The sequence below is a fragment of the Lepidochelys kempii genome, chromosome 9 (genome assembly GCF_965140285.1).
Source record: "Lepidochelys kempii isolate rLepKem1 chromosome 9, rLepKem1.hap1, whole genome shotgun sequence".
Classification (NCBI taxonomy): domain Eukaryota; kingdom Metazoa; phylum Chordata; order Testudines; family Cheloniidae; genus Lepidochelys; species Lepidochelys kempii.
The window spans coordinates 90,452,444-90,468,429 of record NC_136388.1 but is presented as its reverse complement, the minus strand read 5'-3'; the positions used below and the strand labels follow the sequence as shown (position 1 = coordinate 90,468,429).

At 41.2% G+C, this 15,986-nt stretch overlaps 1 protein-coding gene across 6 annotated transcripts in view; it reads right to left on the bottom strand.

Annotated features, from left to right (window-relative positions):
• Window positions 1-15,986, bottom strand: part of IL1RAPL2 (interleukin 1 receptor accessory protein like 2) — a 550,497-nt gene that overhangs the window by 256,219 nt on the left and 278,292 nt on the right. For all 6 annotated transcript variants that reach the window (XM_073358323.2, XM_073358325.2, XM_073358329.2 and 3 more), the window contains one exon: window positions 4,556-4,829. In XM_073358323.2, coding sequence (XP_073214424.2) covers window positions 4,556-4,829 — 274 coding nt within the window. The remainder of the gene's footprint in view (window positions 1-4,555; window positions 4,830-15,986) is intronic.

Sequence of the window (15,986 nt, the reverse complement as noted above, 5' to 3'; positions counted from 1 at the left end):
ATAATGCTGTGAAACACAGTACTCCCACATAAATCTGAAAATAGGGGGGAAAATCTCTAATTACATAAGAAAGTTTTGGCCTAAGCAGCAAAACCGCAGAACTGACATAGAAGACATTACTGCTGCATAAAACATTCCAAAAAGCCTGACAGATAGTCTTTATGTCTGGAAGTGAGGAGAACACATTCCTTATTTAAGAAATTGCCTATTTCTTACCAAAACTATTTGTCACATAAATGAACAAAGTGTGCTGAAATCTCCCATGTAAATGTGTGTCCCAGAACTTGAGCTCATAAGATTTTTTCTAATGTTTGCTTGTGTCAAGCTGTCTTGACTATCTTACATGAAAAATGTACATGTCTGTTGAAATACGTAATTCAGTGTCTTTACATAACTGTTCCATAATGCAACTGTCATAAAAAATAATGGTTCTGTCATTTGTATTATACTAATTACAGAGGTAGCATTATAAATTCCGGATTCGCTAAGAGTTAATCACACAGTGGTATCAGACCACATTTCCCCTCTCCACATCCACTAGTAAATAACTTTGAAATATGTTGGCAAATGTTGACTTTCTAATAGTAACCATTAACTTTACATTTAACACTTTCTGGAAAATATTTATAAACCAGACACTAAAGTGTCACCACAAGTTTGAGAGTTACCATTTAACTGCTAAAGATCCAGATTCGACACAGTTTTGACTTCAAGTGAATGTTCAAGTCAATATAATCGGTTGCTTTGTCTCTTTTCTCCAGCTCTGAGGATACAAAGATTGTTCACAGATGCAGGAGCCGATCTAGAAGGTCTCTCTGCAGAATCAGGGGCTATGTTTGCTATCCACCCAGAACAATGGAGCCATGGTCCCAACTGAGGCCTTTGGATACTGCCCTCTTATAAATGTTTACTATTACTCTTACAACTGCTACTACTAATAATAATAGAGTGCGGTGGGTTCATCTTTAGTCCAAACTAGATGTTAGTCCACAGCACAAAACAATCAAAACATCACAGTCCTATATTGCTGGTAGCCTCTAGCAGGATCAGAAGCAGATAAAATAAGGTAGAAGCAAGTCAGTAGGCGCTAGTGGAAATGCAGATAGGAGCTGTGGAAGTTTCTAGGCTCTTTCCAGTTCTATTAATATGCCACCAACATAAGCACTAATGTTCTCCAAATGTATGTACAATTTTAAACTACAATGGGTACCAATATGTTTTTGAATTAAATTCAGTGGTTTCAGCCATGGACTCTCAGTGAGCTTCATAGCCAGCTTGACTGAGAAGGTAAAAGACTTTATCTTCCATGTTCACAGAATTTTTATTCAGTACTGAAGTCACGCTTAACTTGTCCTTTGTAATGGTACTTCATCCTTCTGTGATCAAACAGGCTGAATGGAATATGTCCTGAGGGAAGAATGATGTCACATTTTGGGAGTAATGGCTACATCTTCACAACCACAAGAATGGCCAAAAGGGAAATGTATGTTTCTTGTTCATCTCTGTGGTAAATGGGAACTTCTAGATGCTAGCTCCTCCTGACTACAAATGTGTCTGTTTTACATCAGCTGAGTTGATCTGTCTTCAACATATAAATGTTCCCCATTTGCCCCTCACAGTAGGTATGATCCTTTGCCCCATATCCTGCTAACTAAACAAAATCAAGCTCTGATTACCAAATTCTTCAGGAAAGTGCATCACTTGAGCTTTAATCATTTAAAGTTTGATCCAACAAACCTTTTCTCATGTAAATAATTCTTATGTATGTGGGTAACTTCAATGGGACCACCCGTGTCAGTAAGGGTTTTGCAGGATCTACCCCTTTGTTTGCTCCTTGATGCTTTTCATTCCAGACATAGGATGGGTTTTTTAATTAATATTCAGCTTAAAAGTCAAATTTTTCTGTGGAAAGCAGATCTTTTCTGCAAAAATTTCCATTTTGTTGATACCGCGAGCGTCTGTCAAAAAAGAAGTTCAACCGACATTTTTACAACCAGCTATGGATGGTTAGGTTTGGACGAAAATATTCTGCTGCCTTGGGAATGCTCAATAGACGGCCTGAGACGCAGAATCATAGAATATCAGGGTTGGAAGGGACCTCAGGAGGTCATCTAGTCCAACCCCCTGCTCAAAGCAGGACCCATCACCAATTAAATCATCCCAGCCAGGGCTTTGTCAAGCCTGACCTTAAAAACTTCTAAGGAAGGAGATTCTACCACCTTCCTAGGTAAGGCATTCCAGTGTTTCACCACCCTCCTAGTGAAAAAGTTTTTCCTAATATCCAACCTAAACCTCCCCCACTGCAACTTGAGACCATTACTCCTTGTCCTGTCCTCTTCTACCACTGAGAATAGTCTAGAACCATCCTCTCTGGAACCACCTCTCAGGTAGTTGAAAGCAGCTATCAAATCCCCCCTCATTCTTCTTTTCTGCAGACTAAACAATCCCAGTTCCCTCAGCCTCTCCTCATAAGTCCTGTGTTCCAGACCCCTAATCATTTTTGTTGCCCTTCCCTGGACTCTCTCCAATTTATCCACATCCTTCCTGTAGTGTGGGGCCCAAAACTGGACACAGTACTCCAGATGAGGCCTCACCAATGTCGAATAGAGGGGGACGATCACGTCCCTCCATCTGCTTGCTATGCCCCTACTTATACATCCCAAAATGCCATTGGCCTTCTTGGCAACAAGGGCACACTGCTGACTCATATCCAGCTTCTCGTCCACTGTCACCCCTAGGTCCTTTTCCAAAGAACTGCTGCCTAGCCATTCGGTCCCTAGTCTGTAGCGGTGCATTGAGTTCTTCTGTCCTAAGTGCAGGACCCTGCACTTATCCTTATTGAACCTCATCAGATTTCTTTTGGCCCAATCCTCCAATTTGTCTAGGGCCCTCTGTATCCTATCCCTGCCCTCCAGCGTATCTACCACTCCTCCTAGTTTAGTACCATCCGCAAATTTGCTGAGAGTGCAATCCACACCATCCTCCAGATCATTTATGAAGATGTTGAACAAAACCGGCCCCAGGACCGACCCCTGGGGCACTCCACTTGACACCGGCTGCCAACTAGACATGGAGCCATTGATCACTACCCGTTGAGCCCGACAATCCAGCCAACTTTCTACCCACCTTATAGTGAATTCATCCAGCCCATACTTCTTTAACTTGCTGACAAGAATACTTTGGGAGACCGTGTCAAAAGCTTTGCTAAAGTCAAGAAACAATACATCCACTGCTTTCCCTTCATCCACAGAACCAGTAATCTCATCATAGAAGGCGATTAGATTAGTCAGGCATGACCTTCCCTTGGTGAATCCATGCTGACTGTTCCTGATCACTTTCCTCTCATGTAAGTGCTTCAGGATTGATTCTTTGAGGACCTGCTCCATGATTTTTCCGGGACTGAGGTGAGGCTGACTGGACTGTAGTTCCCAGGATCCTCCTCCTTCCCTTTTTTAAAGATTGGCACTACATTAGTCTTTTTCCAGTCATCTGGGACTTCCCCCGTTCGCCACGAGTTTTCAAAGATCATGGCCAATGGCTCTGCAATCACAGCCGCCAGTTCCTTTAGCACTCTCAGATGCAACTCGTGAGAAGCAGTGAGATACACAGGACAGGCAGGACCACCTCAGCAGCATGACCAGAGATATTTCTTTGAAGCGATTGTGGTGCAATATTGAAAACACATACAGCACTTGTGAAGTCCTTTGTATTTCAAAGTAGAGTCAGTTAAAGGAACATTTATGCATCTTTTAAAAAAATCAAAGAGTCTTCCTAGTTTGCCCTATAAACGTATGTTTAGGACAGGCACTACTATGCAAGTTAAGGCCCCAAATCAGCAAGCCATCCCTTATCAGCAATGCTCTTAAAAACATGCACAACTCAAAGCACATGTTTATGTCCCAACTGATTTACATATTCTCATTTACATTTACGCTTATGTGCCTTGCAGAATCGAGGCCTCGGGAGGCACACTAAACATTCGATCAACATGTATCGCTGCAAACCAGAATAAACAGATTTTCAAATCAAATAGAACTTTGACTGTCACTTCCACAATGTCAGGGCCATTCAGACCAGGTTATGAGCTGTTAAGCCATTTTAAAATGTTAACTCACTCTTGATAGACAGAGGTCACAAAAATACCATGAGAAAATGATAATCTGTGATTACTGTCTGTCAGTTATGGGATTTGCTCTTGATTTGCCAAACAGCTTTATTTGATCAAAATGTTTGTTTTGGTTTAAGCCTTCAGAATTGAGCTGCCGCCACACCCTCCCTCCCCTTTTTCGTGACTAAGTTAGAAACCTTTGAAAATCGGTCTCAATGAAGGAAGTGATGACATATTTAATTACAGCTATTGGAACAGATCATCATAATTGTTTGAGAAATTGTAATTCCAAGACAATGCAACAATCTGAAAAACAATCAGGAAAAGAAAGATAATGAGTATATATTAATTGGTAGTACCTTTCAGTCCTGAAATAGCTAAATTTAAGCATTGCCTTAAATAAGAAAAACTATAGAAATGTATTGTTATATTCAACACAATACCCACCTTAAAACACACGTGTAGAATCCACTGTCTTGCAACTCAGCTGAATGAAACCATATTGAATCTTCATCCTTGCTCATCCTAACTTCCGAAAATATAATGGGTTCTTCTAAATCTCCTTTGTTTTTGTACCACATAAGCCTAAGACCTGTGCTTTGGGCCATGCTATAATTAGTCCTGATATAGCTGTAGAAAAGGGCACATTTCACTCGGACTGGTTCACCTGCCAAAGCCATGTATGTCTTGAGATCCACTGACCAGTCAATGCAACCATCAACTGAAAGGAAAACAATAAAAGAAATATTAGATACAGACATATTTTTCAAGATAGTGAGAGACAACCTGTGAAATGCAATAAAATCAATCAAAAAGAAAAGGATCTTTATTTTTAAGCCATTGTGAATCATCAGTCACAGTTAACCACAACTGAAGGTTTTCAATAGATTTTAGTTTGATGTAAAAACAAAAAAAAAAATTCATTTGTAGAGTGCATTTTAGCTCCATTCAGTTCTATTTCCTCTTTAAAATTTCATTACTTCCACTAACTCTTTAATAAATAAAGAAGTGTTTTTACCTTAGCTACTTGACCTGAAAAACCAGTTTAGAGGTCTGTAATTGATGAAAATGCATGTTAGCATCTGATCTCAATCCACCCCCTAAACCTCTTCCTCTCACCTCTTCTAATGATCTTTGTCACTGTCACAAGGTGCTTCTTCAGCTACCCTGTGAGCTGTGCTGTGTAGCCTATTTTTATAGTCTCCAAATCACAAACACACAGTCTTTCTTCTGGGAACTTGTCCCTGATGCCAGGTCACCATTCAGTCCACCCCTTCTGGGGTTACAAAGTCCAACTGGACCACTGTCCAAATGCTGTCTCCAGGCTGCATTTGGATCTGGCTCTGGTCTCTGTGCCACTATACCAGTGGCTGGGAGGGGAACCCACCACACCGGGTTCCAGCCCAGTGACCCTATAACCAGCAACCCGGGTCTTCTCAGTCCCCATTCCTGCTGCTGTTTCACTGGGTTCCATCCTACCCAGCCTCTCTATCTTAGATTTACGAATGGATCTTATTCTACTCCCCGTAGCTACTTCACCCCTATCCTAGTCTCTTACTCCAGGGCAGGATTGAGGGCTTACTTTCCCCCTGGACTTGCTCCTTTTCCCTACAACCTCCCTCAACCCAGTGTGACAGCAGTCTCCTTGCTCTATAGCCCCCTTCTGTTTTCACCTTCCTCGCTGTATAATGCTTTTGCAGCCCTTCTCCAGCTAGGCTTCACTCCGAATTAACCCTGGCCCTCCTTGTCTCAGGCGATGCCCTGGCCTCTCAGGCTCTTGTTAGCCCTATCAGGACTGGTACTGGGAGCACAACACAGTAGCAATAATTAGATGTGACATAATCCACATCTTTATAATTTTATTTTGAAGTCCATTACACAAGGCTGTTTCTAAGCACTAATTAAGTTGCATGCATGTGTCTTATACGGTAGGATACCTTTACTGTATGCTGTGCAATGCAATCGTGTTTAATAGAGCAACGCGGAAGATGTGGCTGGGGTCCTTTTGATGTCAGATTATGTTCTTTGGTTAAAATTTCTTTTAACTGGATTTCCAGGCTCTGTAGCTTTGATAATTCACTTTAAAAATGCAATTGACTACCACTTCTCAATCTCTTTCACTACAATCTTCTTTAGTAATGGGAAACATTAAGGTCCAAATCCAGCAATTGGTTACATATTTGCTGACTGCAATCAACAGGGCTTTGCAAGGGCTCAGTAGTCCACAATTTGCTGCTTGATGCCTAACATAGGTACATTGGATCAAAGATTTATCCTTTATGTAATTCCATTGACTTCAGTGGGATTACATGAGGGATTGATATCATCCACAGGCCAGCTGGTATATATCCATGATATACAGATGATATATTTCAGGGTAGATCCATTGAGTTCGATGTAGCCATACTGATTTTCATCCACTGAAGGTTTGGCTATGTTTTGCAACCACGGGACCTCTTTCTGTGTGTATCCAATACCCATCTCTATAGGATATATGTTTAATTTCTTTCAATTACTCTGACAGCTATTCTTTATTTCATGCATACCTCTAATTGCTCTGACACATTAACTATTATTTTTTCATTACCTTCCTAAAGGAATGTACAAAGCCATTTCTTAAATTGTTTATTTGCTGGGATCTCAAACCGAGTCCATGAGCTTTGGATCAGTTAGTAATTCCATCATTGATGCATGAGCCAGAAAAGATTCCAGTGTGGTTCAGCAAAGCTGACCACAGTAAACACGAATAGACTCTTATGGCTCTGAATACACACAAAGCATATCAGGTGAGTAAGAAGATCCCGTTCTTACAGAGTCATTTTTCAGAGGAGTCTCACAATTTAAAGGTATTAGGAAAAAAGTTTGCATTTAGAACCTAGTCAAAATCGGAAAATGCTGCTTCTGAAGCAGAATTTTGAAGATCATTCATTTTTTTTTTACTATTTCTGTCAAGACATTTTCAATTCTTTTTCATCCTGTGTCTTAGCACTTCCATGTCCACTAGCTCCTCGCTGAACAACTGAAACAAACATTAAGCATCCTTTAACTCCACCTTATCAATTCATCTATTTTCCAATTTCAGGAGGCATATTTTCCCCCTTTTTCATTATTTCTCCCTCCCTCTATTATTTTAACTTGAAAGTTGAGGTTAGTTTGACTCTGCAAAGTACATTAGAATAATGCAGTGTGCATAAAAGACACTATGAAGTCAAGTGGTAGTTCAGAGCCAAGTTACAAAGGAAGAAGACTGGCTGAGACTTTCCTACCGCAGCTACTAGTATAATAATCTGGAGACACTATGGGACAGATCCTCAGCTGGTTTCAGTATTATTTATTATTTGTATTACTGTAGCACCTAGGAGCCCCAATCATAAACCAGGACCCCATTGTGCTAGGTGCTGTCCATACAGAGAACAAAAAGACAATCCCTGCTCCAAAGAGCTTACAATCCCTGCTCCAAAGAGCTTACAATCTAAGTATGAAGGACAACAGATGGATATATACAGACAAGTACAAAGAAACAAAAAGATAGTGGGAGGCATTGTGGCCTAGTGGACAGACCAGTAGACTGGGATTTGGGAGACCTGGGTTATGTTCCGTTATGGGAATAATGATACTGACCTCTTTTGTAAAACACCTTGAGCTCTTTGGATGAAAAGTGCTATATAAGAGCTATTATTATTATTAAAACAATATTGTCTCACTATTTGTCATACATTTATAAATTTGTTATAGCTCCAGAGAAGCCAATGGAGCTCCGACAGTTTACACCAGCTCAGGATCTGTGTATCAAAAGGAAAAGGAAAGCAAAACACACTGGACACTAGACTCTTTCCCCCCTCCTCTAATTGTATCCAAATACAACAAAGAGCAAACCTGCAACTGGGCTCAGACTAGTCGGACACCAGAAGCAGCAGTGATCAGACTATTTGGACACCAGATGCAGCAGTGGAAGGGGAGATGTTTGTGCATGTGACGCATCACGCCATTGTTTCTGCCCATGTGTGGGTTCTTCGGTTCATTTCCTCAGCTAGATAGCCAACTTGCTTAAAGGAGCATTCTGTGAGATGCTAATTATGGAGAGCAGAGAGATGTCAAGAACTGACTGAAAATGAGGTAATGATTTGTAATAGGGCTTCTAACATTTGATGACATTTAGAAAAAAAATCTTGCAGTGAGCATGGACTAAATCTTAATTATCGGAGAAAGATTAATCAAACAGAAGATGACTTTCTCCCCCCCTAACTATTTTCCCTCTTGTTAAAAAGCATAATCAAGAATGCTTCCTCTTATGTAGCCGGAGAGGCTAAAATCTAGGTCAGGCTGCCTAAGCTTATGTGTAGCTGGAATTTTTCTCCTTGCTCTGCTGTCAATCACTGAAGTGTATGAATTGTTAGATTAATCTGGAGCATTCTCAAAGCAGTCATTAGAAATGACTGGAGCTGCTAAGGCGGAGTTTGACACTCTATTATCAAGAACTAAGTTTGCCATCATTTGTGTTGGGCTTGCTCTTGCTATGTGGTATTTCCATGGCAGTAAGGAGAAAAAAATGAATGACATTAAAGAAAAGCCAGGAGAGGCATTGTGCTATAGAATAAATGTATCTGACATGTGTTCTTTCCAACCCGATAATCTACTGCTTCTTAAGAAGGGCCTCATCTAAAGCCCATTCAAGTCAATGGCAAACTCATATGTATTTTAGACATTTGCTGTACAACAATAAAGAGAGTTAGTTAAAATATCTTTTCAGCATTCTGAGCAGTGAGAGTACACTGAGAGTACAACAAACGCTGTATATTACCTTTCACAGAGGGTCAGTGACATGCATCGAAACAACAAACTATACCTTCCAGTACAGTCCCATTTTCCATTCATCATAAAATAAACATATCACTATCTAGCTCTTTCCCTATTCTCAAGTCCCTTCTGAGGAGCTGGAGCTGTTGTGTGCTGATTCCATGTTCCACAGAGATGGTTGCATTTCTGTGGCTCAAAAGACCCATAATTAGGGCTGGTTTCTTGTTGGGGAGGCTGCCTCCCCTACTGCTCCGCCGGAACTGATCACCTGCCAAAACCATACTCTTTCCCACTGGCTGAGGTGAGGGCCCTTTAAAGATGACTTGGTCTGGTACAGCATTTCCTTCTTCCACATGGATCAGTCTCTGGCCAGAAAAATAGAGGAGGGAAGGGTGTGGCCTGTTTGGAATGACAGTTTAATAGCTTTTCTGGTGTACTTTAAACAAGGGAAACACTTGTGGACAGCAGAAGGGGAGTAGGAGAGAGTTGAGCTCCAGCAGTTCCATGAGTCAAATCAATTTCTTCCACTTCCCATTGCAATATCCTGAACAATGCACTACATTGGTCAACGTTGGCTAGCTATATGCTAGATCTGATTTAAGTCAATTTTCCACAAGCACCAACTCAGGGAATGGAAGTCAATGAGAGATGAAAGACATAAGCTATTATTCCAATTTCTTTCTCATGTAGGTGATGCTGTTTTATCATCTTTTAAATAATATAGCAAATTTTATTTCTGTTTTATTTCCTGTCACTTCCAGAACTCGGCAGTAATTCCTAATGCATGCATTCTGTGATTTTCAAGAGAGTCCTAATGGAGTTTGCCATCTAATTTTCATTGGCTTTCAATGGTATTTGATACCTGAACCCCTTAGAGTCCTCTGAAGATGCCAGTTCTAGTTGCTTCTCTAGTGAAATTGTTTACAGACCAGATGCAATCAATATAGCTTAATGTTATCCCCATAATGAAGAACTGGATGATGCCTTCAATAGTGAAGTGAAAGGGAAGACTTTAAATATATACAGTGAATTACAAATTAACTTTGCTGCCGACAATCTCCTGTATTTCTGTGTTAGCATCCTACAATGTGTATTGCATTTCCTCCATTTTCTAGTGATTTAACATGATTGTTATTATAAATATACCTAGTGGTCTAGGGAATCTGGGTGCATTTTACATGAACCATAATAATTTATGAGCAATTATAGAAGAGCATGTACATAGTCTCTGAGTAATTTGTCTTTCTGCTTCCTGTCATATAAATAATTTTTGCATTGTGAATCTGCCTGTAATCATTTTTGTAAGGTCCTGTCATGCAGAGCAATTTATACCATGGAATTCTTATACATGTTTGTCTACCTAGTTATCTGAAATCTAATTTTAAATTCAAGTAAACTAAAAATAAATAAAGAAGAATGAACTAGTTCATTTACTAAATTTATTATTGCTCACACAATAATGCAGTACAGAAGAAAACATTACATATTTGACTATAATTATTTGGTAAGAACAACATTCTTCTGAAATAAAAGTAATATTTTTATTTACTAGTTGTATTATAACTAGAGTCTGAAGCCCCCAGCCAAGAATGGGAACCATTTTGCTTGGGGCTTGTGATGGGGTGCTGGAGGCCTCAGGATCCTACCACACCCCATCCCAGAAAGAAGCTAAGTCCTCCAAGAGGCCTAGGTAGACTGCGCAGGAGGCAGCCAATCAGGGAAAGGCTGCAGGGATCAGCCAATTAGAGGGTTGCAGACCAATGTCAAAGAAGGTGAAGAGAGAGAGAGAGACAGTTCCTTGCTGGAGCCAGAGGAGTATAAATGGTGCTCCTGGCTGACTGAAGGGAACCACAGAACCAAGGATAGAGCAGTTGCTGGCAGTGACCAGGGGAATAAGAGGGAGATCCAGGCTGGCTGCTGAGACTTGTGGTATGCCCTACAGTAAAGGTGAAGCATATGTGAAGGTGAAGGGGCTTTGGGGAAGTGACCCAGGGAGCTGAAAGCAGTTTAGTTAAAGGGACTTGGCAGCATGTGGCTGCTATTCTTAGGTCGCTGGGCTGGGACCTGGACTAGTGGGTGGGTCCAGGTCCGCTCCCCTCCAATAAGCCACTGGGGAAGTGGCCTACGGTTGGATAGTGATAACCCTCCTGAAGGAGATCTGAACTGTTAAGAGGCCCTGCTGGAGAGCTGGAGCCAGAACAGATCAAAGTGGGTGAAGAGTCTCCAGGGAGAAGCCCTGGGGGCACGGCCCTCTACCAGGGCCAGGAGCGCTCAAAGACTTTTTTGGACTAATACCCTGGAAGGGGTCTGTCTGAGTTGTTCCATACAGACTGTGTGTAACTTGGCCGGAGGGTTGAGTCACTAGAACAGGGATCGGCAACCTTTGGCACGAGCCCCACCAGGAAAAGCTGCTGGTGGGCCGGGATGGTTTGTTTATCTGCAGCATTTGCAGGTTTGGCTGATCGCAGCTCCCACTGGCTGCGGTTCGCCGTCCCAGGCCAATGGGGGCTGCGGGAAGTGGCGCGGGCCGAGGGATGTGCTGGCTGCCCTTCCCGCAGCTCCATTGGCCTGGGATGGCGAACCATGGCCAGTGGGAGCTGCGATCAGCTGAACCTGTGGACCCTGCAGGTAAAGAAACCGGCCTGGCTCACCAGCAGATTTCTCTGGCAGGCCACGGGCCAAACACTGCCGTTCCCTGCATTAGAAGCTGCCAGAAGGGGTCATCGCAGACTGAAAGAGGTGCAGACACACATCTGAACGAGGATGCGCTCATGAGAGGTGGGTGCCACTCTGTTACAGGGCTGTATCAATACATAGAGAGATGTTATCCCTGCCTCAAAGAGTTTACAATCTAAATAGACAGAAGGTGGGAGGGAAAACAGAGAAGCGATGTGACTAGTCCCAGGATTTTAGAAGATGCTATTTAAGAGAGAAAGTATTCTGTGCACTGAGGAACTTGGGCTTCGGGTTGTGCAGCTTGAGAACAACCCATCTTCAAGCCCCTTTGTTGAATAACAGCAATCACAGCTATGCTCAGTGAAATTACAAGTAGCTGGTCAAGAGCTAAGGGGGGAAAAGGAAAGAGTGATAACAAAAGGCTTCACTGGTGGCATTTAAGAGCATTGCCTTTAGCAGCATGAGAGGTGCCAGGCCAGACAACTCAAGCAGTGAGGAAAAGAGGAGGAAACAGTAGGCGAGTCATAGAAATCAGTGATGTTTCTTTTCTATGCAGCATTGGTCAGACATGATTTAATGAGCTTCAGTTTGATGCTATTTTTATTTCAAATAAATATTGGCTTTAATTCTGACTATATTCTCATCTGAAGTTGCATTTCAACGGAAAGGGACACAAATACAATAAATGAAAAAATATATCCATAAAAGATGAAGGCATTTTTAGAGATCCACCTTCTACACTTCTTAGGAAAAAAAATAAAAAACCTTTGCTATGATTAGAGTTGGATAAATTACTCAAAAGTTTTTCTTTAACAACCTATTTGAATTTAAAATTGAATAACAGTTATTATTTATTAGTAGTAGTACGACAGTCCTAGGAGTCCAGTCCTGGACCAGATCCCCCTCCCCTTGTTCTAGGTGCTGTACAAACAGAAAACCAAAAAACCGTCCTTACCCCCAAAAGCTTGGAGTTCACCCGTACTCACCCCCATTTGGGTGTGCTTGTCATCAATAACTGAGCAACTGAGTTTTACTGGTACAACTGTTTGTGAATTTCAAATGGTGCAAAGGCTGCAAAATTTCAACGCTGAGCTGTTCAGAAAGAACACACTTTAATTTCACTCATGCAAGTGTTCACATTGAGTGAGATTGCACTGTCAGTCAATCAGGGCACAGAAATGGACACATCTGTCCAGAGAGGTGAGTTGAAAATTTTTCTCATCTAAAACTTCACATTTCAGCAAAAAGGGCCAAAATTTACATGAAAAATTTTGCAGAAGTTTTATTCTAGTTTTTGACCAGCTAACAAACCATAACAGTGCAAAACTGCTCACATTTCAAATATTAACGTTCAGTCTAGAAAAAAGAAATATTTTAAATTTGTCAGATAAAAGTGGAATAATTAATATGTTTGAAAAAATTGTTCTGTGCTTGTAGATACACATACACTAGCATAAGCAGAAAGAGAAGCTGGCTAATTGTTTGGAGAAGCCTTTACACTAGTAACAGGAGAGAGAAACAGATGCTAAATACATCAACATGTTAGTCTTTTAGATTATAGCATTTAAGCACATAAGGAAAAGAAGGTTTCAGAGGAACAGCCGTGTTAGTCTGTATTCGCAAAAAGAAAAGGAGTACTTGTGGCACCTTAGAGACTAACCAATTTATTTGAGCATGAGCTTTCGTGAGCTACAGCTCACTTCATCAGATGTTTACCGTGGAAACTGCAGCAGACTTTATATACACACAGAAATCATGAAACAATACCTCCTCCCACCCCACTGTCCTGCTGGTAATAGCTTATCTAAAGTGATCAACAGGTGGGCCATTTCCAGCACAAATCCAGGTTTTCTCACCCTCCACCCCCCCACACAAATTCACTCTCCTGCTGGTGCTAGCCCATCCAAAGTGACAACTCTTTACATAATCAAGTCGGGCTATTTCCTGCATAGATCAAGGTTTTCTCACATCCCCCCCACCCCCATACACACACAAACTCACTCTCCTGCTGGTAATAGCTCATCTAAACTGACCATTCTCCAGGTTTAAATCCAAGTTAAACCAGAACATCTGGGGGGGGGGGGGTAGGAAAAAACAAGAGGAAACAGGCTACCTTGCATAATGACTTAGCCACTCCCAGTCTCTATTTAAGCCTAAATTAATAGTATCCAATTTGCAAATGAATTCCAATTCAGCAGTTTCTCGCTGGAGTCTGGATTTGAAGTTTTTTTGTTTTAAGATAGCGACCTTCATGTCTGTGATTGCGTGACCAGAGAGATTGAAGTGTTCTCCGACTGGTTTATGAATGTTATAATTCTTGACATCTGATTTGTGTCCATTTATTCTTTTACGTAGAGACTGTCCAGTTTGACCAATGTACATGGCAGAGGGGCATTGCTGGCACATGATGGCATAGATCACATTGGTGGATGTGCAGGTGAACGAGCCTCTGATAGTGTGGCTGATGTTATTAGGCCCTGTGATGGTGTCCCCTGAATAGATATGTGGGCACAATTGGCAACGGGCTTTGTTGCAAGGATAAGTTCCTGGGTTAGTGGTTCTGTTGTGTGGTATGTGGTTGTTGGTGAGTATTTGCTTCAGGTTGCGGGGCTGTCTGTAGGCAAGGACTGGCCTGTCTCCCAAGACTTGTGAGAGGAAAAGAAGACAGTCATGGAATGTTTTAAGTGGCCACAAAAGGAATCAGTCAAAATAAGTTGCCCAATAGTGACAGTCCTTACTTAAAGCTCAAACACAATTTTATGGGGGCTACTTAATACGATTGTTTAAGTCTGGTAATTGCTGTAGGAAGTGCTCTTTATATTTATGGAGTGAGGAGTTGCTAGAGATGTGGGACTACCTATCATAAAAGGAAAGAGAGCTGAGGGAGAAAAATATATAGGATCTGATTTTTCAAAGGTGTTGAATCCAGGGCGTCGGGGAACAAAAGAAAATGAAGCAAATTTTCCTTTCAGGGAAATTCCAATTAAATGAAAGTGTTTGAAATTTCCAACAAAACTCCATTATTTTTTCAAAGAAATCAAACATTTCCTGCAAAATTAGCATAGCTGAAAACCAAGTTCCATGTTGGTTAAAAAGTTGAGAGAAATTTTTCAACCAGCCCTTGTGCTGAACACCCAAAATTCCAAGACTCGACGCCATGGGTCCGAACTAGAGGGCAGCCTCCTTGCTGTGCCTACTCTGTCCCCACCTCTGCAATCACGCAGGGCTAGAAGCAATCTAGTCTTTTATGCAACATGCTAAAGGCGGCACATATTAGACACACGTGACCAATCTGAAAATCAAAGTCCAGCTTTGGAGCATCTGTGAATTCTCAGCTTCTGGGAGTCGGGCATAATTCATGAGATCTGAAGTTGGAAATTCCTTTTGAAAAATAAAATATAGAAGTAGGGTCAGTAGATATTACTGGACAAGGACATTTCGTACAGTAGCACTTGTCAGATCTGCTGGGCAAACTGATGGCTCCAATGCCAGCTTTTCCCATGGCATTTTATCACAGGGATTTTCAAGAATACTTGCTGATGGAGAGAAAAGCAAATGGGAGCTGGCAGGTAAAAGTGAGACTGAGACAGGGAGTTCAGAAATACATTGTGTTGTGGGAAGGGAATCTCTGGCTGGTCTCATAACAATCTTTTCTTCCTCTTCTAACTTGGATGTTCTGAAGACAGATCGACCTGAACTGAACTCTCCTTCTGATGCTGTGCTGTTGGCTTTGAGCTGATTTGTATCCTTAGCAATGAGGAAAAAAAAAAAAGAGCCAAAAAAGCAGCAGTTTAAAATGCAGATCTGCATCCTAAATTAACAGATGGGATGGTTTTGATCTTGTAATTAGTTTCCAATTTGGTAAGTTTTTAAGAATGCATATTAAAATAAATGGGAGACGGGTTAGAGCTTGTATACTGTATAGTTGGTTGTTTTAAAATATTTAGTTTAATGGCTTGCCTCTGTACGGCTGACACAACGTTATCAAATAATGTAAAAGGCACATTGAAAAAACAAACTACACAAATAGGTCACCTAGAAATAAGGGACTATGTTTCATTTCCTTACGTTTTTGTATACTTTATAGTACTCCGGAGCACAGAGTCTATTCAAAGCCCAGTTTTGAGTCCCCTCTGTAATTTTCTAAAACAACTTCTTTCCACCGGCAATTTCCTTTCTGTACTGTATGCCCAAAGAAGGGTTTGATTTGATTTTGGAAGGTATCACAATAATCAGACATGCTATTCTTTGTTGGAGCTATGAGACCTAGAACCATTTTAAAAAACAAATGCATTGCCCAGGCTTTGTTCACACATAACTAATAGAGTGCATTCTTCACAATGAAAAAATGATCCTATCAATTTAGCATCTTTTTCCATTCACGGAACATCACTGCCTTGACGGG